This window comes from Aricia agestis, chromosome 3 (genome assembly GCF_905147365.1).
Source record: "Aricia agestis chromosome 3, ilAriAges1.1, whole genome shotgun sequence".
NCBI lineage: Eukaryota > Metazoa > Arthropoda > Insecta > Lepidoptera > Lycaenidae > Aricia > Aricia agestis.
Window position 1 is genome coordinate 18113481 of NC_056408.1, and position 27683 is coordinate 18141163.

Here is a 27683-nt window from a genome sequence, read left to right on the forward strand (position 1 = left end):
TAAACACAATAAAAGAAAACAAATCAAACATTTTCATTATAAGTAAATTTATTTCGTAAGATACTAAAACTTTGATAAAATTCAATAAAAAACAATTTGTCCAGTCCAAACCTTTGTGAGGGATAAGGCACGGGCGGGTAAGGCACAGGATCTTAAATATTGATATACATTATACATTTTTGAAAATATCAAAACAAAAAATATTATAAATGGTTTCAACCATACTAGAGCCATTTTACGGTCCAAAAATTTATTTGCCTGTGTTATGAATAGGCGTTACGTTCTTTCCTTTTTAAAATACTTTTAAAGGAGCTTGGTGTAAATAAAAATATATTTTTCAATATTTTTGTCCCTATGATAATATAACGCTTACAGCGTTTTTATATACGATCTATAAAAATATGAATCACGGTATACTACACGCAAAATAATGAAAACGTTAAAATAAGCACTTACAATTCATAAATTCTAAACGGTTATAAAAACTATGATAATAATATATTCTCATAAGTAAATGTCAAGCTTAAACGTTTAAGGCATCGAGGGAATAATCTGTTATAAATTGTAGGTATTAAAAAACTGCATTTGGTACAATTTTGTAGGAAAAAATGTAAACCTGGCAACACAGTGATGTCATTTCTGACATAAGTACAGTTGACATAAGTACTTTTTCTAAGGTTTTTTTACAAGCAATAACATTTAGTTAGTGAATACTTTTGCGTTCATCTAAATATTATTTCATACTTTAAACATTACGTTTTGTGTAAATAATATGCTTTAAAACTTGTTCTAAAACTTTAAAAGTATTTAACAATAGTGGCAGTACAGTACATAAATGTATTGTGTTTGATAATAGACATAACATCCAGAAAACTTTGTCCCCCCTTAAAAATGCTGCTATCTTTCTCTAATACGTTGGAAAAGTCAATAGAGAAACAAAGATAGCAACATGGATTGTAAGCGTGGAGTAAATATTTTTAGTTAAATAGGGGGTTTCACATTAACTCTTAAGATGATGATGATGATGATATGAAGTACAGGAACTAAGCCGTCCACTGCTAAGACATACATTTGGATATTTTAACCTGTCGATCGTGGGAAAACGAGACACAATAGATATTCTATTGTGTCTCGTTCACCGGTGAGCGTATGGGGCTTGAATTAATAACATACATTGCCATACTCATATTTTGTGCCGAGAATCACACTAAAATTATATCAACAAAGAAAAAAGTTAATCACACTTTTAAAAAACTATGTATACTCATTTTTGGTAACATTTTAGTTATAAAGGATTTAAATTTATGAATTCATCAACTTTTCATTAAACCTACATTTAAAATGCCATTTTAAATACAAAATAACTAAACTACTGAATCGCTTCACCTATGCTTTTTGGATTGGGTTGAGCTTCTTCAACCTTTAATTTTTACCAAGTCTTACGATGCACAAAATGTCACCTAATATGCTAGTCAAATTATATAACTGCCATATAACTTCCATAAAAAGCATAAGTAAATTGATACAATATCACGTTACATATAAAAACACCTTCTATTAGTTCTGATACAATTTCTGATACACTGTAATAGAAGACATTTTCATAACGCTAAAATAAAAACAGTGATTCTTACATCTACCTTATTTAGTTTTAAGCATTTCACCGCAAAAATTGTCATATATTAGGTGTTGCCTGCAGAAAACATAAATCTACTAAATCGGTAGAAAAACTGGTTACACTGCATCCAAGTGAAAAGTTTAATTTAAATATTTCTACCGATTGACCGGAAACTCGCAATTATTTCTACGAATTTAGTAGAACCTACTTATTCTATTGTTGTGTGATGTGTCTACTGAATTCTTGATAGAGTTCAGTAGTGTATTTAGTGTTATTTCAGCAGCTTCTCCTCTTCAGAGCGGTCCTTGTCGTGCGACTTGAACGACGAGTTTGTCAACAGACTCGCAGACGATGGCACGAACTGGAAAGTATTAAAATTTAATAAAAACTCAAAAATGCCAGAACTCTACTCGTATAGGGTTGCCATCCGTCCGGATTTCCCTGGATTTGTCCTAGTTTGAAGGGCGTCCGGGGCGCGTCCGGCCGGTTTTTTGAAATCCATACACTTTTGATGAGAGAAATTTACTTTTAAGTCATGCAGCAATAAATGAAAGATAAAAACTCGCTAAGCATACACACTGTTTCTTGCACGGACTTGAGTTAGTCAGATTTTTACAAATTCTTGTTGGAAAAGCAAAAATTGGCAAGACCCTGTTTAAGAGGTGTCCGTAAACGTTATCGTAAACACTGTTTAAGAGGTGTCCGAGGAAATAACCACATTGCGGCCGAATGTCCGGGAATTTTGTCGTGCCTGACCGGCGAAGGGAATTTGGGTGATGGCAACCCTATACTCGTATAATAATCGTACAAAAATAGGACAATCTTGGTCTTCAAAAATGTGTATAAAATATGTCCAGTAATGTCTAAAACGCTTGGGTATTTTCCCATTTTGATTTAATTTTGAAGCCGATAAAATTAAGTGAAAATAACAGAGTTTCAAGTCGAATACGAAGAGTGTAGACTTTTAAATTGCTGGCATGTGGTGTCATATATTATATTTTTTTAAATCCTTTTTTTTTGTGTTCACGCAATTACTACTTTACCTTAATTTAATATCTAGTTTTTGGAACATCCAACGTCTGTTAGCATGAAATGTAATTGTTCACATTATCATTTGAATAATTGCAATATGTTTCAACTAATAGGTCAGTGTACTCCAACCTTTTAGGGTTCCGTACCCAAAGGGTAAAAACGGGACCCTATTACTATAGTTTGTGCGTTTTAAGATGATATGGGTGACACATTATAATTGACAATAGCAGGGAAGTTACCTAAGAAAATTAATCGATAATTTAAAAATATCGAATCACTTCGTAAAGGAATTGCAATCGAAATTATCGATTTTGTACTGACGTTTCAGAGTGGCGCCGGCGATTTAAAATGGCCGCCATTTTTATCGATTTGATTTCGATTCAACATTGTCAATCTCTATTGGCATAAGTTCCATTTCATGCATCTGACATTTTTCAAATATTTTCGTAACAATAATTTTCACAGTTAAAATTTATAATTTTATATTAATAAGTTAGCATTTAGCAACTTTTCATTTTTATTCATTTACAATTATAGGAAACATTAGTTTTTGTAGATGGAATATAATTTATTACATTTTGTTTTTTTTTTGTTTTCTTGTAAAAAAAACCCGTAGCAAGGAATATGAGAAGTGTCACCCATATCATCTTAAAACGCACAAACTACTTCGCTGTCTGTCCGTCCATCTGTCTGTCTGTCCCAGGCTGTAACTCAAGAACCGCTATAGCTAAACATCTGAAGTTTTCACAGATTGTTTATATCTGTTGCCGCTATAACAACAAATACTGAAAATAAAATAAAGTTAATATTTAAGGAGGGCGCCCATACAAGAAACGTGATTTTTTGGCCTTTTTTGCTCGTAATCAATGATGGTAGCACTTGAAATTTTCACAAAATTCTTAGTTATATTTGTAATAATAAAATTAAAGTAAACTAAATATTTAAGGGGGGCTCCCATACAAAAAACACAATTTTTCGTCTGCTTTTGCTCTATACCGGTACGGAACCCTTCGTGCGCGAGTCCGACTCGCACTTGGCCGATTTTTTTATGATGCGATATGAAGAAATATTTTGCGACCTCCCTTTACTTGTTGAAAAACACTGGTACTTATAGGTTATTTTATTTGAATGTTTAATGTTATAATGTTCTTTGAACTTTAGAGTTGTATAAATGTAAATTTCAACATCATACCACCAAATGTTAGAATAAGGTATGTATAGTATAACATACGGCATACCTGTTTTTGTTTGTTTGGTGTTTTGTCGTTCTCCTTTATTTCCGGAAGGTCTTCCACATGATCACCCTCAAGCAACAACTGGAAAATAAATTATAAATGTACTCAAATGTTTTAACCCAAATCACTTGTAAGTATGTGGGTAGGTTCAAAGGAAGTAATGGTTGCCTTTATCCCTTTTCAGAGATAAAAAAGCAATGTTATTACACTCTTACTACAAAGTAAAACTACAAAGTTTATAATCATTATAACTAGCTGTCCTGGTGAACTCCGTGTCATCTTAAAACCTTCCCTGGACTACTACGAACGTTCGTCAACGTGCGGCACGTGCCGACTTGACGTCAAAAACAGAGTGCTGCTGTCATGTATTACACGACTCTTTTTACCACGCAGTGTTATTGATAGTGACATCTCTCTTGCTCAGGCCTTTGTTTCTCTATTGCGCTAGGTATATTAACTTTTAACTTTATGATTCATATGCAGACCTACATAATTTGGTCGCGTTCTGTCAAATCCAGACGACGGATCACAACTTGATCCGACCAAATGACGTGGGTCCGTTAACTGCCTGTGAACCATTTTCTTCGATGGTACAAAACATACCTTGTCGACTTCGGGCTCGATCTGCTCGTTAGTTCCGCCTCTGTTGAGGGCCCCCTTCTCCATCAGCGTCGCGCGCTTCGCCGCCAGATACAACGATCTGCGAAATTGGTTATAAAATCGTTTTTTTTTAATCTTCTGTGGCATATTGGCATACGGACAAAGAATGGACTTGATCTTATCATTATGGCGCAAAGATCTCTAAACAAGTCATTCTATGGAGTCAGTCTATGGAGTATTACGTCATAAAAACCAGCTTAGTTTCGTTTAGGTATTATACGTTGTATTTCGCCGAGCGGGGTTACCAGCAAAGCATAGACAGCGGAATTACATACAATTTTGCCATTGGAGAATCTGGTAGTCCAACCGGTTTAACATTCCATCATAGTTTGGATAGAATGAACAGAATTGAAACATAGTTTGGACTCGATGTTTATAAATGTAAGTTTTAAAACTTTCCTATCTTGTTTTTAAATTACTATCTAATACTGGCCATACACCATCCTTCCTATCGTCCAATCGGTAGCGTCATGCAGATTGGACGATAGGAAGGATGGTGTATGGCCACCATAAATAAACTTGTGTAGGCTGGATGCTATACCTCTTGATGGTGAGGTAGTAGACTTCAGCGATGGCCTTGACGGAGTAGTCGGGGACGAAGGAGTGACGCAGCATGGAGTCCATGTTTAGGTTCTGCAGCGAGCCCAGCGTCGACGGCGCGGGAGTGTCCGCTGAAAAGGCAAATAAGATAACTCTCTGAAAGTTTGTTATGCTAAGTACTCATATAAATAGTTTAACTCGATTGAGCTATCAATTTGGCTTGGGCTTTCGTCCTCACATTCAGCATTAATCTATCGAGTGACGCGCGCCGTTCAGTATTCCCTGAACCGTTCGAGCCAAAAGATGTCTGTTCAACTAAGGAGACGGTGGCGGGTATCCACATTTAGCAAGTCTCGCATTTTGTACACACGCTTGAGTAAAGCTCGACGGCTCGGGTCGAGTAAATTCGAATGAAATTAGATTTATTTAATTCCATCGATTACGAGCCTTTTGGGTATATGATCTATGGACATACTGCTTTATAACGGCCCACCACACATTTCAACCACTGCAACTCCTGTATCGCCACTCGCCAGAATCTGGCGAGTGGCGATACAGGAGTTGCAGTGGTTGAATATCTCCTGTATCGCCACTCGCCAGAATCTGGCGAGTGGCGATACAGGAGTGGTAACCCACCACGAAAACCCTTTGATATGATCTCAGGGACAAGCTAAATCTGTCTTGGGACCCGTAATGAAATAGATCAGAAGAATCTAGAATTTCAGAGCCGCAGAGGTAGTTGATTTCTCCTTCGATTGTATAAGATAATTTATGATGCTCGCCGCCATTGCCAAGCTGCTTGTTTGTTTAGGAAGCAGCATTAGTCCCAAAATAAGCTAAAAGAAATTTGTGAGTCTTTAGTGAGCAGGTCCATCAACATTAATTGTTGAACTACTTACCCAGTCCCACGTTCTGCGTGAGCGCCTGTACTCCGAAGTACGTGAAGGGTCCACCCTCGTAGACTAGGTTCTCCCGACCAACCGTCACCTCCACGCGACCCTCCAGGATCAGCACGAAGTAGTCCACCTGAGGAGTTAGAGTTACGCCATGAGCTTTAATCCAATGTTTTTATTGTGGTAAGTGCCGATTATAATTAATAAGCAAAACATTTCGAAACAAACGGACAAACAAGGGACAACCCTTATCTTATCGATGCTTGTCTCCTACACTCGGCTAACAAACTCTCGTGTTCCAATCGCGTACTTATGAGAACGCATGACTACGTCTCATTCACTCGCTAAGAAAATATTTTCCTTACCGAGTGAATGAGACGTAGTCATGAATCATTGCAAGGCTTTAGATATGCTCAGCAATAGGAATATGCACACATTGACTATAGTCTATACCAGTGTTTTTCAATCTTTTTGATTTCGCGACCCCTTTACAGATTGAAATATACTGGCGACCCCCTCGTGTCATAGAAAGCCAAAGAAATAATTTTATTAAAAGGCTACCTACGTAAGGTAATGATTCTTTTTCTAGTTACCGACTTCCAAAAAGGAGGAGGTTATACGTTCGGCTGTATGTATCTTTTTTTTTTTTGTATGTTCAACGATAACTCAGCCGATAATCTGCCGGTAATCCGATTTTCAAAATTTTTTTTGTGTTGAATAGGGTTTAACTCGAATTTGGTACCATGTTCACAAAAGTGGTGATCTGATGATGGGATCCTTGAGGAATCGAGGGGATTCCTTAAACTTTGTATGAAAACATAATATAATGATTTTGATTTTTTCTGAAGCATTCAAGGTAAATGCTACCAAAAGGTAATACTTCGCACCAGGTACCCTGGATCCGAAGGTACCGAACAGAACTTTTGAATGCTTATAGGTACAGGTTCGGGGATTTCGGCGTCGTTTAAACAACTGAAAGCATAAGCCAACACATCCAATTGATTGATCATCATCATCACAACCATAAAACGACTTCAAAGTAATGAAGACTGTTGTATGTACAGAAATAGTGGAGATGTAGACGAATTCTGAAAAAGGCACTATTATAGAGTAAGAGTTATTTAATACTTTTTAGTTCATATTACTATTGTTTTTACCTTGGAAGTCGGTTTTAATATTTTGTTAAAAATAATAATTTGGTATATTTATCTATTATACGTCAGCTTTTTCTATCTGTCGGCGACCCCCCGAGTAAGGCTTCGCGACCCCCCTGGTCGCGAAAAACACTGGTCCATAGGTACCTATCATAAACATATTCATACATAGGTCAGACGGTATTTAAGTTCCTAGATAAAAAAATCTGTCTAATTTCGAATGATGTAGCAGTATTAAAATGCCATTTAAAGGTGCGCCGGATCGGATTGTTGCTTTGTATTGATTTCTATGGTACTGCGGGCACTGGAACGTCATTTCTGCGCCTGACAAATTATAAGGCGCTTTGCAGAAGACGGGGCGGGGCGGGCCGGTAAATTTCGCCGCGTACGCCCGTCGATGTCTGCGGCTACCCGCGCTGCGTATACAAAGCACACGCCGTCTGCGTTACTGCATGTACTGGTTTGTGTGATCCACGGCAGGCAGCCGCGGACATGCGCCGCCAGTGCCCGCCAGGACCTGCGGCGCGGTCTTTTTGCCCACCGTGTGCGTTGGTAATATAGAGTTCCCTTTGTGCTATCGTTTGCGGCGAAATTGACCGGCCCGCCCCGCCCCGTCGTCTGCAAAGCGCCTAAATGACGATTGAAGACACTTCGTCCGCACCGTACGCTCCAATTCCGACCCGGTGGACGCGCAGCTTAAAACGGCTTGAAAATACCAGGTACTTACCGGCTTGCCCTCCTGGAAGACGTAGCGTTTGGGATCGTTCTTGTCCTCGTCTCCCCGCAGCTTGATGTGCTGGAACACGTCCTGCTTCAGCAGACGACGCAGCACCGTCTCCGAGATCAAGTCCGGACGGAACGGCTCCACGGCTGGTGAGGAAATATTGGTGTTAGAAATTGACGTGGCAATATGCTGGAGAATGCAGGAGAATGTATGCTGATGTCTAACTTAGCTACAGTTTGGCACTACTGCTGCATTAAGCCTTCACGAAATTTTAAAAGAAGGACTTTAAAAACTCTTACATTCTAACAACAAACATCCAGAGAATTTGGCTTCTTAAATATCGCTAGAGCAAAATATGACTATAGATTCAACAAACGCGCTGGTTCTGTCTCAACGGCTGTCAGACAATTTATGCAACGAAAGTTGTAACTTTATACAAAATGCATCCGTTTCCTAGGAAAGAAGTCGCTTATTTGTCGTCGTCGGAAACTTACATTGAATTGACATAATTCGACCAAATCAAGTAATAAATTTTTTCGATGGGATATTAGTATATACCCATTTTCTGGAAACCTCCTTAGGCCAGTATTCGGTATACTCACTGGTATTGAGGAATTGGAAGGTGGCGAGCACGAGCTGCGGGGACACGTGGACTCGCTGGTGCTGGTGGTGGCCCGCGAACGCCGCCAGGTCTTGCAGCCTGTTCACCGGCCGCGGCAGGCGCTTCTTGGTGCGGTTGTCACCTGGAAAGTTGTCTCAAGGTTACATCTACGGTCTCTCTGGTGACAAAATATGACATATCTAAAACCCTCATTAGAGGAGATATACTCATTGGTGTACTCCGTCCACTAGCTCCGTCCGAAGAACTGATGGTACATAAGTAGACGGTGGACTATCGTAAAACTAAACTACTAAATTAAAAGACAAAACAAAGATATTGTTCTTGTAATTCAAATGAGCCAGGCAGAGTCCAGACTGATAAATATAATAGGTATATAAATAATATAATATATAAAATATATAAATAATTCTAGGCTGAGTTTACATCTCAAAGACAGAATAGGCCATTAAAGAACCAAGACCAATCTTACTATTACCGGAAAATTTACTTGTGGTATTTGCACGTACATAGTTCCAGAAAACATCTCGAAATAAAGTTACTCACTGATGACGTCACTCTCGTCCACGATCTCCGCCTGGATCATCTCCTCGATGACGTCCTCCAGCGTCACCAGCCCCACGGTCTCGTACACCGGGTCGCCGTCTCCCTCCTCGATCCTCTGCACGAACGCCATGTGACCCTTGTAACCTGCAAACGTACTCGGAATGTGACCTTGGTAAAAGTAACGTATGGCCATGTATACCCAAAGTGTGACTATATGACCCTTGTATCCTGCAAACGAATACCTACTCAGGCCTTGGAATTTTCTGGATACCCAAAGCCAAGTTATTTTAAACATGCAATCTCTTGCTCCATAGTTTGGGCCTCAAAGCTGCTTCGCGTCTCCATCGTATCGATATTTATACAAAACTCAGTTTAGCTTTAGGTTCAGATGAGGTTCAGAAATGTTGTTTTTCCTAAGCGCGAAATCGACCAGCTGTTGTATGAAAATAATTTTCTCGTATTACTCATAACGGTCTAGACGTGTTTATTTTTACAAAAAATTCGGGCCGCATCTGCGTTGTATCCGTCATATTTCACCGATTGATCGGTCATAAAGTGTGCCAGGAGCATAAATAATTAACCGCTAAAATCGTTAAGGTTAATATGTCCTCGATATAGGAAATCGTCCGCTTCCTGTTATAAATCATGCAAAACTTGACGTAATCATTATTTCTGAATCAGTAAACAGTTCATCCAGTGTCTAAATCACAAACACACTTTGCCGAAGTTCCGCGGCGGAAATTCCGCATGATTAGGTCAGCAATGTCAAACACATACAACGCGAGCGCGACGAAATTTCGGCATGGTGTGTCATCGGTAATTTAAAATACATTCCAGGAGGAATCAAGCCGAACTTCCGCCGCGGAAATTCGGCATAGTGTGTTAAGACAGTTAGGGAATATTTACCTTCCTTGAACTGCTTGAGCATGACGTCAAGAGTGACGTCCTCGAAGACGAAGTTGCAGGGGTTCTGGTAGTACTGGCAGAGCGTGCGCAGCGGCGTGTTGTCGTCGGGGTCCACGAACGCCAGGTCCTTGATGAACAGCACCGTCACGATGTTGGTCCGCTCCGTGTCGTATACGGGGATACGGGAGTAACCTGTTGGAGAATCCATCATGTAGAATCCGTCATTTTAGGGATCTACTGTGGGAAATGCGTGGAGGCCGCAAAGATCCTTCAAGCGAGGTGTTAGGCTGCGTTTCCACTGAAGCGAAGCGGAGCTTAGCGGTGCCCGAATTGACCAATCGTGCTATTCCAGCGGAATGACAGCGAAGATTTCGAGCATGGTGATTGGTCAATTCGGCACCGCTAAGCTCCGCACCGCTTCAGTGGAAACGCAGCCTTATGCTCGATCACACTGTCACCGTTTGCGCAATTTATTGCTAATTTAACGCCATTGAAGGTCAAACAAAGGTTAAACGTTTTTGTTCAAAAATATAAGTAACTAATGGGTATTTTTTTCGTTTATATACAGGAAAACGATCACTGACCTTATTCCTCGAAATGTTTTTGTAATGAGCAAAATTTAAAAAAAATAGACAATCCCCATTGTGGGTAGTGGGTACCGCCACAGTACAACGCAACGCTAATGCCGCCCAGCTGAGCCATCAGTTTACTTTCAGGAACTTTACAATTCTTGTAACTATACTGATGACTTCATTAATTGCCATCATTTATGGTATTAACCATATTTTGATGGTGTTAACCAGATTATGCTGGACAAAGAATCGGCCTCTTTCCCGAGCCACAAAAGACGTAACTCAATATTTTCATCATTTACAAAGGTACTGAAGGAATGCTGCAAATATTTCACTATCGTGCTTGTACGCTTGTGGCGCATGCATTTACCTGATTTAACAATTTCGGACATAGTCTCGAAGTCCAGTACACTGTTGATGGGCAGCATGAAGCAGTCTTTGAGCTTGGTCATGACGTCCTTCACGGTCTTCTTGCGGAGGTCCAGGGCTCCGGAAATTATGTTCACCTCTTCCTTGTCAAGGTCATTCACGTGATTCGTTACCTGAATAAACATTATTAGAAGGAAGACGTTACGATGGAAAAGATAAAATGTTTGGGGTTTGAAAATACTGTTATGGCTTTCTCCTTATTTTATTTCTGTTGTGAAAAGCGAAAATTAATCTACTTCAAGTGTAATGTTAGTATCTTACAACTTATTGCCTAGGCAGTAGGCACTGTTTGTTTGTCAGGGTGTCTATTTCTTAAAAGCTGCAGGCTGCACCCTGATTTTTATCTGTGTTTGTGCAATATTTTGCAGTTTTTTGCCAAATGGAAATTAATTAAAATTCTCAAGAATCCTAAACTCTGCCGTAGTTAAATATAATTCTGCGTAATAAACGCAAAAATCTTGGCAACGTATCCAAATACTCGAATATTAAAACTACAAAACTGCCAAATGAACGTATAAGGGTATAAGAGGTTTAAATTGCACCATATTTAAAAACCTTTTGATTGATGATCTTTCTTATTTTTGTGGCTCTCTTAACATACCTTAACAAGCTCCTTTAGCCTCTCCCTGTTGTAATGTGTTCCGATTTCTTCACCCAGGAAGTAATCTAACAGTTTACTTGTTGGCCACGCCAGCGGACCACAGATACCCATCACTATCTAAAACAATAACAAAACAATTTTATGTCCACGTGAAAAGAGCATTGTCATCATCTGAGACTGATGGGCTATTAAAATGGTTTTGTGCTCAGAAATGTAAACAAGGTTAAACATTTCCAATAAACGCGTGACGAGCAAAATTCTGTGAATGAATTTATTTCATTATGCGGTATGAATCATCTTTTCCCTCGAGTAAAGGTCGTCATCAAGCGAGTATTAGTTCTTTTACGTTTACGTGGGAACTGGGGTTCAAGTCTATTATTAACGCCATAATTATAACACTGCAGTTATCGATCGCTTATTTGCTCATGCATAGTATATATTTATTTGACAAGGCAAGATTGACTGTGTTTGCGATCGGCTTGGCTGAAGGATTCGAACTCAGAAATGGATGACCTTACCTTCATTATCCAAATACTCTTAGCACCAATAAACAGTCCGTGTCTTGCGCAAATCGCCTGAGGAGTGATCTCGGCTATGAACACGATCGCCAGGGTAGATCCGATAACAGCAAACAGACCAGACGTTAGATCGTCCAAAATCACAGTGAAGGTACTGTTGACTGCGACGTTACTCAGCAAAATTGTACATAAAAGGTAGTTTCCGTGAGCTCGAACCGGCATGATGGCTCGGGCGTACTTTCTCTCCTTCTCGGTACCGGTGTTGGCGATGATTCGTAGTTCAGTCCTATCTAAAGCCATCAGACCGAGATTCAAGCCCGAGAAGAGTGAAGCCAACATCAGCAATATGACGATGAGTATCAAGGAAGCCCACAAGGGAAGCAGCTTGTTGTGGGTCGCGAGGACCTTCCACGGCTCGTTGCCCTGGTGGCTGAACTCCTCGTCTGCCGAGTTCTTCGTGCAGATGTAGAATTTGTAATCGTCTGTTGGAGGTGGAGCCTTCAATATAAACAGGGCTGAATCCTTCTCCGCCTTTGTGACCTGTTAAAAATTAACGAAAATTTTAGTAAAGACATTGTTTACAGGAAATGGAATGTAATCAATGGTTTAACGAACAAACCTTATATTCTCCGCTTATTAGGAAGTGACACTTCGATCCGTACTTTTCCGGAACGTGCGTAAACGCAATCACTGTGTTGTCACCGAACCCTGACCCGAACAGCCTCAGGTTGAAGTTCGTGTTACTGAGCACACTCGGTACCATCTCGTCCACAATTTTGGGTTCCTTATCTGACTCCTCAATTCTCAACCCCATGAGGGTCACCGGTCCCGATGCTATGATGACTGCGTTAGCTGCTGCAGGATTCTCCGCGTTGTTAGGAGCATTAGCTTCCTCTGCGTTAGGTTCTTCAACTGTTGTGTTGTCCGATGGAGGAGTAGTTTCTGGTACACTTTCAGCTTGACGCCTAACTCTCGACTTCAGGTTTGGTTCCGCGAACGTCTCGACAACTTCCTCATCCGTGCTCTCCCCATCTCTATTCACTTTCAAGTCTTTGAAATAATTCGCTAAATCTAAGTCATCACCGAAGTCTTCTAACCTATCTTCTGTATCATCTATCTCGTTTTCGGAGTCCCTGTAAAACAGAAACGAAAATGTTAGTTTACTTTTGACTGGTAGGTCACAAACTTAGAACTCGGTATGATATGAAAGATTAATACTGAACGTATTATCCACACCATAAGGGTTAGCTTTATTTGGCTTATAAATATTTACGTAACCATTTCCTACCTAACCAGAATTTAGGAAATATAAGCCTAGATTTGATAAAAACTAAAAGGTCATAATCATTGATCATGTCATGTCTCATCACTCACGATTAGATAAGTAAAACAAATCCGCATTTATTACTTGTTGGGATAAAGATGTGGATACTTTCTGGGTAACTATTATATAGGACCTATGTCGTATTTTTATTCTTCTACAGTGGTTAATTGACATGGCTATACTAGCTGGTTCAAATAGTAAATACCCGCTCATTCATACTCACTATATTATTTCAGTACTTCAATGCCCATATTGCACTGAGCACTTGGTTGATTAGGCAGTAGGTAATGATGAGGAAAACATACCCTCGGACTGTTATCAGGCCCTAGTATATCCCACAACCTTTACATTTTGTGGTACGCTTTACTGAAAAACTATCACGCCCATTTTTTATTTATATGTAGATGTGTCATCATCAGTCAGTCAAGGTTTGACGACGCGAGCACTCACAAAGCTCGGCTTTTAGCTAGTTACTAGCTGACCCGGCACGTTGTCTTGCCATATAAATTATTAACGGTGAACAACCCTTATTATGTATACAGTGTGTAACAAAAACTAGTGATAATACTTTAGGGTGTGTACATGTTCCTTGTAGAGAGTTCACTGTGAAAGTAGCAGCTCTGAAAGACGAACATTTTTTTTCACTTTTGTATGGGCAAGGGCCCGAGCGTCACGAGTTTCCCCATCCCATACAAAAGTGAAAAAAAAATTTGGTCTTTCAGCGCTGCTACTTTCACAGTGAACTCTCTACAAGGAACACGTACACACCCTAAAGTATTATCACTTGTTTTTGTTACATCCTGTATATGGAAGAAGACAAATATATCTGCGAAAACCATATTCAAATCGGATCAGTAGTTTTCATGTTAAAAAAATGTTTGATACAATATCTGACCCCCTCTTCGGTCCCCATAAAGGGGTGGGGGAAAAATTTTATACACTAGATGTTAAATTTGAAAATACAGTTAATAATATGAAGTTAGTCCATTGAAGAAAAAAGTTTGATACAAAATTTGACCCCCTCTTTGGTCCCCTTAGAGCGGTGAGGGGGGAAAAATTTATACACCAGATGTTAAGTTGGAAGAAGATAAATATATCTGCGAAAACCGTATTCAAATCGGATCAGTAGTTTTCGTGTTAAAGAAAAAAGTTTGGTACAAAATCTTACCCCCTCTTTTGACCCCTTAGAGAGGTGGGGGGAAAAAATTTTGTACACCAGATGTTAAGTTGGAAGAAGACAAATATATCTGCGAAAACCGCATTCAAATCGGATCAGTAGTTTTCGTGTGATGCTGGAACAAACATACAGACAGACAGACAAAAAACTAACCACAGTTTTGGCTTCTATAGCGATGTAGTAACAGCCCCCGCTTATTATTTTTTGGATATCTTTAATGTACAGAATTGTCATTTCTACAGTTTTATTATATGTATGTATAGATTTATAAGTATGCATATCGAGGAAATTGATTCCTAATCCTAGGCAGGGAACTCGATTATGTCAATAATAATTCAATGTTAGCTGTGACCGGTCGGGCGGGTTTGACTTAACGCGACCATTGACCAAATTACTTAGGTCCCCCATGACCCATCTGCCTAGCCCCTAGGAATCAACTTCTCTGATAGTACATACGATAATATACACCAGCCTTTCCCAAAGTGGGCGACAAGTGACAACCCATAAGGGGTGTGGGCGCTGAAGGCCTCAAGGTGACCCAGAAAAAAATGGGAGAGTTGTGTCGGCTTTATTTGATTTGGATGCATTTTAAATTAAATTCATCTATTCCCTCACATTACTTTTAAGTTTTAACATTTTTGGCTAGCAATTTTTGGAGGCGACTTCTTAGAATATAATTCAGGAATGCAAAATTGGTAGATAATGGTAAAAATATGGTTTGAAAACGACTAATGCAGGATTTTTTTTATGAAATAAGGGATCAAACGAAAAAACGGGTCACCTGATGGAAAGCAACTACCGCCGCCCATGGACACCCGCAACATCAGAATAGCTACAGGTGCGTTGCCGGAAAATTTTGTGTTTTGTATTTTGTATTTATTTTTATAAAATTTTGCGGCAAAAGCCCCATACTTGATCTTAGAAATAAAGATAAGTGGGGGCGCTAACAACAATTTGTTCTAAATGTGGGCAGTAGACAAAATAAGGGTGGGTTGCACCAGAGGCGTGGTTAAAGTTAAAGTTATGGTCAAAGTTATGGTTATAGTTAAGGCTAATTTAACTTGAATTTTAACTTTGACCACAGAATTTGACAGACGTTGCTGGTCGGCTTTATAAGAACGTGGGCGGGGACGCTGCTGGTAAAGGAGAACTGTCAAAAATGGCGTTTTTGTATGATGACAGCGTTAGTTCCTTTTTTCGCCACGTGCATTTAAAGCCTTGTCGAGCTCTATAGTTACGGTTTAATATGGCGTCTTGATGGCGTCCATTTTTAACTTTAACCAAAGATTTGATATTTTGCATTGTAGTTAAAGTTATAGTTAAAGTTACAGTTATAGTTAAAGTAAGTTGATGCAACCCACTGTTACCGCCGTACTCAGAGACATTTAATTATGATTAACCTTCAATTTAATGAAGAGTTTGACAGATAATGTAGGGGGCTTACGTATGTCAAAATTTTGAATTAATTACATTTAACTAATTAATGTTCCACTCTGAGTGTGGCAGTTAGTTTGGGAACCTCTGGGCTCTGATAGACACCGATGTATATTATTTTGAAATGTCCTTCGATTCCTAATTCACGCTAGGGACGAAAATTTGTTAAAGTACATAAAATCGATATCGATAAAATAAAATTAAACTTACTTTATATTTTATTATCATTCATTACAACAATAAAAGTGCAATCTATGACGCATACTAAGCTTATTATAGAAAGACCTTTATTCTATATCTAGGTCGCAAGTGCAGTGACCTAATAATTGCTAGAATATTATTATTTACCTTTTGCAATTTATGTCTCTAACTTGACCTACATTTCAATAAGCGGTGGATACCTACCTACTTGAGAATTAGATTGTGTTCATTAAAATCATTACTTTTTAGCACTACATTATTTATATTCAATAGAAAATAAATTGCTGAATTGAATACAAAGTGTTAAGTAGGTATAATAAAATACTTTATAAAATATTGTAAATGTTCTTAAAGATTACCGTACAAGATTTTAAAATGTTTACAGCTTGTTTTATCTAAATTGCGTGAATGATGGTTTTTATTGTTCATTGTTTAGCTTGTGTTTAGTCGGTGATAATACTTGAAAATTATAGTTTGAAGGATCAAATATTCTTTGAACTTCTTTCTGGAAGAATTGATAATAATGTTTGACTATTATTATATAACATTGTCTTAACTTCATCATCACATCTTTGGCTTGGGACAACTACCCATTGTGAATACGAATGATATGGTAAATCCCTGTCCTATTCACTTAAGGAAGAACGACAAGAAAACTTCTTTAAATCTAGGTGGAGGAAAATGTCCACGAAAACTAATTTTGAATGATTCATAAATTGTTACGTTTGTTGCATTTGTGTTTGCGGATAAAACGTTCATGGATTTAAGTTTGTCACACTTCTTTTGCGGACCGCTAACCCCTATTACTGTTCAGCTTTATAAATGCTAACATGTTTTGTACATGTTTTGTAATCTAAAGACCATCCCACTATTTATGATTCATTATGTGCGCAAGCGCCGCGCGCCGCGAGCGAAGACGACACAATAATGTCGTTTAAGTTTAAAATGACACATACTTACAATAATTATTGTTCTGTGATCTGTCGCATTCGAGATATTGTGAACTCCTTTGACCTAGAACCTTAGATCTGTTTTCAAAGATTACATAATCGAATGCGATTCCATATGCAAGGAAGAAATGATTTTCTTGTAAAACGCTCATACCGTACCATAACCACCATAATTGAGTTTAGACTAAGCTATTACTGTTTACAAGCACATGTTTCAGTAGCGTGAATTTATTACTATGTAAGTATTTATAAAATCATTATTCAATTCAATCTTAACAGAAATCCCCTTGTTTGCTATCCTATTTAGTTATACGGTATGCCATAATTTTATCTAATATATAAAAATAAGTCGGATTTTCCTTCCTGACGCTAGGTATGTATAACTCCAGAACGCACGAACCGATTTCTACGGTATTGCATTCGTTGGAAAGATCTCGGGCTCCCTGAGGTCTATAGAAAAAAAATCAGAAGAAACTTCAAGAGAAAAGCAGGAAAATAGGGAAAATCATTTTATGGCAAAACAACCTTTGCCGGGACAGCTAGTGCTACGTAAAATATGAGTTCATTTTATAGTTATCCTTTTCTTTTTTTACCTTTTTACTAGTATTATTTCTTACTTATGAATTTGCTGTCTTTTGTTTAAGACCCAAAATTGTAGTAAGTAATTGATTAATTTAAAAATTGTTTAATACAAAGAGATACGTATTTTATCAGCAATAATTGTGACAGCACTTAATGTTATTGAAAAGAGGGGAAGGGCTTGTTTGCTCAACACAATTGTATCAATTAAGGACATTTCTATTTGCCAACAGAAGGTCTATCGCCAATCAACGGTCTAGTTTTTAGGGTTCCGTACCCAAAGGGTAAAAACGGAACTATCTCTAGTCTATCAGTAGTCTATTACTGAGACTTCGATGTCTCTCCGTCTGTCTGTCCGTCTGTCTATCTGTCTCCACTCTCTCCAGGCTGTAACTCAAGAACGGTAATAGTTAAAGAGTTGAAATTTTCACAGATTAGATATGTATTTCTGTTGCCGCTATAATACTAAATACAAAAAACAAAATAAATTAAATATTTTAAGGGGGGCTCCCATACAACAAAAGTCATTTTTTTTGCAATTTTTTACTCAATATCAATGATGGCAACAGGTACGCCCCTGAAACGTTCACAAATTATTCAATTGTATTTACACTTTAGTCTTTAATAAATAGTAATAAAATTTAAATAAAATAAAAATAGGCATAGTAATAAAATTTAAATAATACAAAAAAAACACAAATTTCTCCTATTTTTTGCTCTATAAAGGTACGGAACCCTTCGTGCGCGAGTCCAACTAGCAATTGGCTGATTGTTTGTTCTATGACGAGACGGCATTACCTACGCTTAATAATTAAAGTATTTAAGCTAAACATTTTAAAATTAAAGCTACATCAGCGTTGCCAGATTTTTTTTGTGCCAAGTCGGGACTTTGGAACTTTTTGAGTGAAAAGCTCAAAGTAAAAAAAGGTATAAAATCAAAAGTTTTTGAATTTTTATCTTTCTATTTGCGTTAAAATAACGTTTATTAAATACGTGACAATAGATAGCTAAAGTAGCCAAAGAAAATCCACCCCTCTACCTGCACTCTTATCTTCATTATGCACCTTTCTTTCTCAGCACGCTGCACGTACGTTGGGGCTTTCCCCGAAAAGCGGGACTGAGCCTGTCCCGCGCGGGACATTTAATTTTGATGAAAAATGGGGACGTCCCGCGAAAATCGGGACTTCTGGTAAGTGGCAACGTTGATACATTATAGCTACATAATACAATATATATTACATTCTCCACGAGAATCCATTATTATTAACACACAAGCAAAGTAAATAACTAAAACTTTATTTTTACCACAAGTACAGCTGTGCTTATTACATTGTACATGGCAGAAATAATTATTGCATCAGCGTCTATATATATAGTTAACCAAAAACAAAAGAACCGAATTGATTTCGGTGCGTTAGCACTTAGCATAATGTAAATATGTGGGGAAACAAAAGGCCATCAAACGCTGGCCATGATGTCGCGTGACAAACATTCATTTCGCTAATATCCCCTGACGTTCCCAAAAATTTCCACGGTCAAACACTTAGCTGGAATGAACGAAATGGATTTAGGTCAAATATTAGTCAAGTGTCGGAAAAGCTTGATCTACCGCGAGTCTCGTTTCGTTTTTAATCTTAAAATTATGCTAATTCGTGCTTACAAATTAGGCCATTATTTTTGTATCTTTACAACATTATTTTTTAACAAAAAATTGTTTTACCTTGGAAGTCGGGTTCTTCCAAGGTAAAAATAATATTCTTAAAATGATCTAAAAAGTATGAAATAATTCTTATTCTTCATTAGTGCCTTTTTCAAAATTCGACTAAACCTCAACTAATTCTGTACTCAATTTTCATTCTTTTGAAGTCTACTACTACTGCCCTATATGCCAAATTTGGATTAAACCCGATACAGTAGCGAAAAAATCTTGAAAATCGGTCCTCAAACGGCGAAGTGATCGTTGAACATACAAAAGAAAAAAAAATAAACAGACGAACATGTTAAGAGCTCACCTGACTCTAAAAATCAAACATCGTCCTTCTCTCTTCACTCTCACCCCCGTCTTTCATATGCCAGGTGAAAAAGGACGGCGCGGAATCATCGCCGAGTTAGTTTTACTTGAACTATAATGATTATGAAAAAAGTGTTTTGAGCAAATTTAGGTTTTATCTATACCTTTATAGATATTAAAAAATATTAAAGAAAAGACAGCAAACTTCGAAGATCCAAGCAAAAATGTGTTTAAACAAGGTTTTTTGTAAAAAATAAACTATCGAGCATTTTTTGAGTAATCGTGTTTTCATCTTGAGCATTTAATCTTCATGAACTGAAGTTACTTGTGTCAAAAAATCAGTTTTCTAGACCTTACAGATTTTGAGATCTAGGTTAAAGTATGTAGTCAAGTTAGGGTCATATGCGCTCTTAAACCTCCTCCTTGTCGGTTAATAAAACATAGGTTTAAGACAAAACATCTGGATTAATAACAACATTGGCGCTTAGGAGAAACTAGCATTCAGACATTTTAAATGTAAAATTAAAAATCTTAAACGGCAACAAATAAGTTCTGAATTCTGGTGATGATATAGGTATATCATCACCAGAAATAATCAAATAGTCTACTTAGATGACTATCATCTATCACCTACAAATCTCTGTATGTATTGTAGACATATTTTCATAAGCTATCTCTATATAGACGTGTAAATAAGATAATAGTCTGCTTTTATTGTCGGGTTTCCTTTATCTTTTCTCAGAAGTAAATACGAAACAGCAGTCGTTATCCCAAGCAAATGAAGACCTTAGGGTGGGTTGCACCAGAGGCGTGGTTAAAGTTAAAGTTATGGTTATAGTTAAGGCTAATTTAACTTTGACCACAGAATTTGACAGAAGACGTTGCTGGTCCGACAAGACTTTTAAATGAACGTGGGCGGGGGCGCTGCTGGTAAAGGAGAACTGTCAAAAATGGCGCTTTTATACGATAACAGCGTTAATTCCTTTTTTCGCCATGCATTTAAAGCCTTGTCAAGCTCTATGGTTATGGTTAAATATGGCGTCCATATTTTACTTTAACCAAAGATTTTACATTTTGCATTGTATTTAAAGTTATAGCTAAAGTTACAGTTATAGTTAAAGTAAGTTGGTGCAACCCACCCTTAGAAGCAAAAAATATACTTACATAATTAACAATAAGCGATTTTCGAAATACCTTTATTTATAGTCTTTCAATAAATTCAATTTATTGACACACACAGACTTAGTCTTGTCAATAAATTCACTTTCATTTGACGTAATAGTTTGTAATATTGTATCTGTGACGAGCGCCTTTTGGTTTGGCGCCAAGATTCTTGCCAGACAGAGTTTATGACACGTAAGATGGCCGCCGTAAAATTAATACAATTTTTACGAGGATTACTCTCAAATACGGGCAATAAATACTGTAATTGATATCAATTATTTTTATAGGTACTGCACTCCCAAATTTAATACGAATAGGTAGACCGTATATACCTACTTACTTAGCTTTCAAATATGAACACTGAAGACCAATTCGAGTGATCAAAAGAAACGAATAAGTAAATAAGTACTTACTTAAAATAAATTAAAAATAATAATACACGCCGTTTAAAAATACAAAACATGCAATTTTATCGATAACATGGTGCATCACTATGACTATGTTGCCATGTCAAGTTCAGCCATTGCGTCATGAGTCATGACTCATGATTGTCACGAAATCACACAGGTTGGGCACAATATTGGCACAATAACAATAAAATGTTATTGAATATAAAACTGGAATAGAGTCTAGACCAATGATTGTGGATATAAAAAGAGTATTTTATTAAACGTACGTTTTTTTACGGCTTTAATGTTAAACGTGAGAGTGGATAAGGAAATCCCATCAAAAACATCCTGTAAAAAAACCAAGTCTCGCAACTCAGTTTTTATACTGTAAAAATTTATGAGATCCATGCAATATCAAGTCGGTTAATTTATTCCGTCCCTACTCCCTACCTAGGGGACCTTCTGTCTCAAGTTAGTACGTAAGTTATTATCATAAATCAATATTAAAAATCTTATTCGTTTTAAATAAATAGATCAACTTGGACATCGCATGATTAGATTGTTTAGTATAACACTATAAAGTATCACACAGCACTACGGGCCTGCATCAATCGCATGGAGCGCAATAGACTAAATAATCTAATAATATAATAATTATGTAAGTATTTAAATCATAAGATACATTGTGTTTTCATGCGATGTCCAAGTCGATCTATTTATTTAAAACGTAAAAGATTTTTAATATTGATTTATGATAATAACTTACGTACTAACTTGAGACAGAAGGTCCCCTAGGTAGGGACTGAATAAATTAACCGACTTGGTATTGCATGGATCTCATAAATTTTTACAGTATAAAAACTGAGTTGCAAGCTTGGTTTTTTTACAGGATGTTTTTGATGGGATCTCACTTCTTTTTGTAGAGTCCTACTTTTCTCCTTTTTGATACCTTTTACTACTATAAATATCAATAACGATTTTTATAAGAAACAAATAAAACTTACAATTAATAATAATATAGTCATTATGTATACAGTATTACTATACTACTTGCCTTTCATGACTATCCAATATCCATACTAATATTATTATATAAATGCGAAAGTGTGTTTGTTTGTTTGATTGTCCTTCCTTCACGGCCTAGCGAAGCAACCAATCGACTTGATTTTTGACGTAGACTTACGGCCGTTCCCAATATATGATCTATCTCTGGTTTTGCCCTACTAGAGATATGAATAGCTCACATTAGACATTAGACATATATTTTATGTCAATTGTGAGCTATTCCTATCTCTAGTAGGGCAAAACCAGAGATAGATCAAATATTGGGAACGGCCGTTAGTTGAAAGGATGAAAAGTCACATAGGCTACTTTTGGTTTTGGAAAAACGTCAGGTTTCCAAAGGAGGTTTACAAGAATATTCGTATTTTACGCGATTTTTGAATTCCACGCGAGCGAAGCCTCGAGCAAAAGCTAGTGCTTCATATTTATAAATATTAAATACCTATGTGCAACTATTACTCCTTCGAAAATACGTACGGAAATATCGATGGTACCGGTACAAAGATTCATAAATTGCAATTAATGTGACTTTGTAATCTTATACATGTATAGTGTATACCTATATGGGATTACAAAGTTATTCACGAAGTTAGAGAAAGAAGAAGAAAACAGGACAGTAATTATTATGAAATGTTTATTAGGTTTTCCCTTAATTAAGACACTAAACACTAGCTAGATATCTCTATACCGACGATAAACCGGAGATATTGATGGTACGGGTACAATGATTTATAAACCGCAAATGTAACTTTGTAATCCTATACATTTATATGGGATTACAAAGTTATTTACGAAGTTAGTGTATCTAGAAAACTAGACATAAATTTTGAAATATTTGATTTTTTCCTTGATTTAAACACTAAACACTATTTAAGGTAAAAGCACTAATGGTAGACTCGGAACTAATAGATGACACTTACGACAAAAATACCATAATTATTTTTAACAAAAAATAAAAACCGACTTCCAAGGTAAAAACAATAATAATATGAACTAAAAAGTATTAAATAACTCTAACTCTATAATAGTGCCTTTTTCAGAATTCGTCTACATCTCAACTATTTCTCTACATACTACAGTCTTCATTACTTTGAAGAGTTGAGATAAATCAAGTTTGTTGTATGGGAGCCCCCCTAAAATATTTAATTTATTTTGTTTTTAGTATTTATTGTTATAGCGGCAACAGACATACATAATCTCTGAAAATTTCAACTCTCTAGCTATTATCGTTCTTGAGTTATAGCCGGAGACAGACAGACGGATAGACAGAAAGACAGACAGACGGACAGATAGACGGACGAACAGACAGACAGACAGATGGACAGACAGATGGTCAGGAAGACGGACAGACATTAAAGTCTCAGTATAGGGTCCCGTTTTTACCCTTTGGGTACGAAACCCTAAAAAACACACTCGGCCAATTTTAGGAGCTCATAGCGAGGCAATGATTGGAGATAGATACAAAGTGTAAAGGACAAAGTTGTAGAGAATTTAATTAGCTTTTATTATGTAGTACAAGAGAATTTCGTACGAAGCATTGTTTATGATGAGTAAGCAAAAAACCAAAAAACGGGACCTTCTTTGCCCCTCCCTCCATCGGGCTCACCTCGGAGGGGTCAGGACTTTTTGTATGTTTATCTCCTAACTAGTCTAAACAAGGTACTAAAGTCAAAATTTCTGCTTTCGACTTTTCCAAGCAGAATCATTCGTTTACCAGGCTATTTATTATTTAATAATTGAATTCAAAATAAAATAAATATTATATTGGGCCCGGCTCCCATACAAAAAAAAAACTAAATTTTTATACCGGTACGGAACCCTTCATGCCTTCGTGCGCGAGTCCGACTCGCACTTGCCCGATTATTTACTCTAAATCTGTTGAATGCACGCATAATTCATTGTATTCTTAAGGCGAGGATAAACCCCAATTTGTTATTCCGTGACTCCCGGTTTACCTAGTTCCAATATAATAACGAAGTGTTAAAAAATATGAGATGTAAAGCACAATATTCAAAATACCTTAAACCATAAACATTTTAATAAAACGTAACACTTTGGCTGTAATTAATTTACAAACTCACCTCCGAAAAAACTCTATTTCATCGAAATATAAGTATTAACTAGGATAATTATACATTTTATTTAAATAAATTGTTAGTAAATCTATATTAAAACTTCTTTAACCGAACAATTTTGTTTCTTAATATTTATTTCCAAAGATATTTTAAAAAAACATGAAAAATAGAGAAGATCCGCCAGAGTTGTTACAGTTTTATGTTAAGCTAAAATGAATCTTATTGCGATACGTTTACGCTTGGTCTTTGCTTGTGTGCAAGGTTATCGTTTTTGATTGAGATTAATCCCCGCCTTAACGCGAATAGACTAGTCACTAAATTGTTAACATGCACACGAATATTGTACGAGCTAATAAGGCAGCTTTAGACAGAATGAAAAATCAGATAGGTATTCACAATGAATCATTTTGCACCGTATCTATACTTGTTAATTTTTTTCTATGATTTAATATATGTCAGTTTCTTGCATTTATACGAAGAGTGAAAGAATGTGTGGTAAGATTTTCCGACCGAGCGAGGTGGTGCCCAATTGATTGATTTCAGCTGTCGTATATTGTAATATTAATAATTATACCGACGCACTTCGAAAACTTCGTTAAACCGCGATGTAGAAATTGTAGGATTATGGCGCTAACAGTACTAACTATTGTTGGTACCGTTACAGATGACAGAGATAGCGTTATTTTACGCGGACTTTAATTTCAATACTCAATAGGCTTTGGTGAAATTGGCACTAAGTTCACTTAAAAATTTCTTCGAGACCTACTTACAGTAACTTGTTATATTTCTCGTTTTTCGAGTGTGGCAAAGCGAAGCCGAAAGCGTGATATTTTAAGAAAAGATCAGCTCAATCATATTATGTACTCCAGACCAGACTCAGAGTGGCTGAAATGGGCCTAAGACCACAGAATATATATTAGTAGCTAAGACTTAAGTATTAAGATTGTGTCTTTCGGGAAAAGATAAACACTACTCAATTATTTATAAACACACAAGCTTTTGCCCGCGGCTTCGCTCGCGTTAAGAAGTATTATTATATACAAATTTCATCCCCTATTTTCACCCCTTGGGGGTTGAATTGATCAAAATCCTTTCTTAGCGGATGCCTACGTCATAACAGCTACCTGCTTGCCAAATTTCAGCCCGATCCGTCCAGTGGTTTGGGCTGTGCGTTGATAGATCACCATGTCAGTCAGTCACCTTTGAGTTTTATATATTTAGAAGACAAGTCTAGACCTTATTAATTTATCATTTTAATTATTGCTCTATATTGCTTGTCCTTGTGCCGTTTTTTATTACTTACTTCAAAATAATAATATTTAAATTAAAAATGTGTGTCAGTAGATAGATACAGTGAAAGTTGATGCTGTTTCTAGGTGTATTTATCACTAAAAGTTGATAACAATGTTACTTATAATATAATTTTTTACATTTATATTTTTTTATAAAATTATGTTTTAAAATATAGAGCCGTATCGTCTATGACCGTGGCTAACCGCTGGAAGGCCTTACATCCTGAAGCTTTGGAACATCAACTAAAGGCAAAAATAATTCTGAAAATCGGACCACAAACGGCTGAGTAATCGTTGAACATACAAAAAAAAATACATACAGCCGAACGCCCTTTTGGAAGTCGATCAAAAATTACGAAACCCCACGAATCTCGTGGCTCGACTCGCGCTTGACTAGCTTCAAACGTTACAGTTTGACGTAAACATTCGAGCCATGTGCTAATTGTTCAAATAAAAACGAATTATAAGTTTAATTGTCGACAGTGAAGGCCAGGCGCGCCTGGATAAAGCAGAAGGCGCAGACTGTCTCGTCTCACATTGATACTAGATCTACACCTCGGAGTAAGGAATTCTATTCTATAATAATAAAAAGGCAAAAGTTTTTCGTGGTTTCACTCCTTGGCTATTATAGTCTGGGTCAAAACAAAAAAACCAATGGTAACAAAATGTAGCGATAATACTTTAGACAGCGGCTCTCAAACTTTCTTGTTGGTGGACCCCTTTTAAAAAAGAAAATCAAAGAAAACATTATGTGCATTATTTAATACATAATATTTATTCATTGTTAAATGAACATTAAATATAAACGTAGTTTTTAAGCGACATTAAATAAAAAAAGTAATTTGGACACTAATTGATGCAACAATTTCTATCATTATTACGAGGGCTGCTATTTATGTATCCGGAATTAAAAAAAGAAACAAACATATATCATTTAATATGGTTTTATTGCTTTTCAAAATATTCGCCGCGATGATCGACACACTTTTGCATACGCTGGATCAATTTTCATAGCACTTTTTCCATTCTGATTGAGGTATCTCCAAAACGTGCATTTTGAACGCATCAACAGCCTCTTCGCGGCTCGAAAAACGTTGACCACGTAATTTGTTCTTCGCGTATGGAAATAAAAAGAAATCGTTAGGTGCCAAATCAGGGCTGTACGGCGGATGACCAGTCAATTCGATCTTTTGACCCTCCAAAAACTGAGTTGTTTCAGCTGAGGTGTGACAGCTAGCATTGTCGTGATGTAATATGATTCTGCGTTGTCGGTTGTCCTTTCTTATTTCTTCAAAGACTTCTGGTAAACAAATGGTCGTATACCATTCAGAATTAACCGTTTTACGATTCTCTAATGGCACTGTAGCCACATGTCCATTAATTCCAAAAACACAGGCGACCATTTGCTTCAAAGTACTTTTTGCACGAGTAACTTTTGTTGGTTTCGCCTCATCTTGGAACACCCACACCGTTGACTGTTGTTTAGTTTCGGGGTCATATGCATAGATCCAAGATTCATCACCTGTGTAGATATTATAAACGGCTTTTGACGTACCACGGTTGTATTTTTTTATCATTTTTTTGCACCAATCGACACGAGCCCGTTTTTGATCGATTGTCAAGTTGTGCGGAATCCAACGCGAACATATTTTTTTTACAGCCAAATGTTCGTGTAATATCTTATGTATGCTCGTCATACTTATGCCTAAGGACGCCTCTATCTCGCGATATGTAACATGACGATCACACATTATTAGTTCCCGCACAGCATCTATATTTTGTGGGACAACAGCTGTTTTTGGGCGACCTTCTTTATTTTCATCCGTGAGCATAGACCGCCCACGATTAAACTCACTGTACCAGTGATAAACAGTGGTTTTTGATGGTGCTTCATCTCCAAAAGTTGCGGTGAGTTGAATAAAGCACTGTTGTTGATTTAGCCCACGCCGAAAATCGTAGTAAATCATTGCACGAAAAT

The 27683-nt window shown here is 37.1% G+C and overlaps 1 protein-coding gene across 1 annotated transcript in view; it reads right to left on the minus strand.

Moving 5' to 3' along the window:
- Positions 1 to 28: 28 nt before the first annotated feature.
- Positions 29 to 27683, minus strand: part of LOC121740347 (unextended protein-like) — a 36278-nt gene continuing 8623 nt past the window's right edge. Inside the window, exons 2-14 of the mRNA XM_042133020.1 lie at positions 12667 to 13180; positions 12048 to 12587; positions 11530 to 11646; positions 10870 to 11041; positions 9928 to 10119; positions 9022 to 9165; positions 8459 to 8599; positions 7860 to 8002; positions 5985 to 6111; positions 5087 to 5216; positions 4489 to 4585; positions 3889 to 3966; positions 29 to 1979 (exon numbers count right to left, since the gene is read on the minus strand). Coding sequence (XP_041988954.1) covers positions 1890 to 1979; positions 3889 to 3966; positions 4489 to 4585; positions 5087 to 5216; positions 5985 to 6111; positions 7860 to 8002; positions 8459 to 8599; positions 9022 to 9165; positions 9928 to 10119; positions 10870 to 11041; positions 11530 to 11646; positions 12048 to 12587; positions 12667 to 13180 — 2485 coding nt within the window. The 3' untranslated portion in view covers positions 29 to 1889. The remainder of the gene's footprint in view (positions 1980 to 3888; positions 3967 to 4488; positions 4586 to 5086; positions 5217 to 5984; positions 6112 to 7859; positions 8003 to 8458; positions 8600 to 9021; positions 9166 to 9927; positions 10120 to 10869; positions 11042 to 11529; positions 11647 to 12047; positions 12588 to 12666; positions 13181 to 27683) is intronic.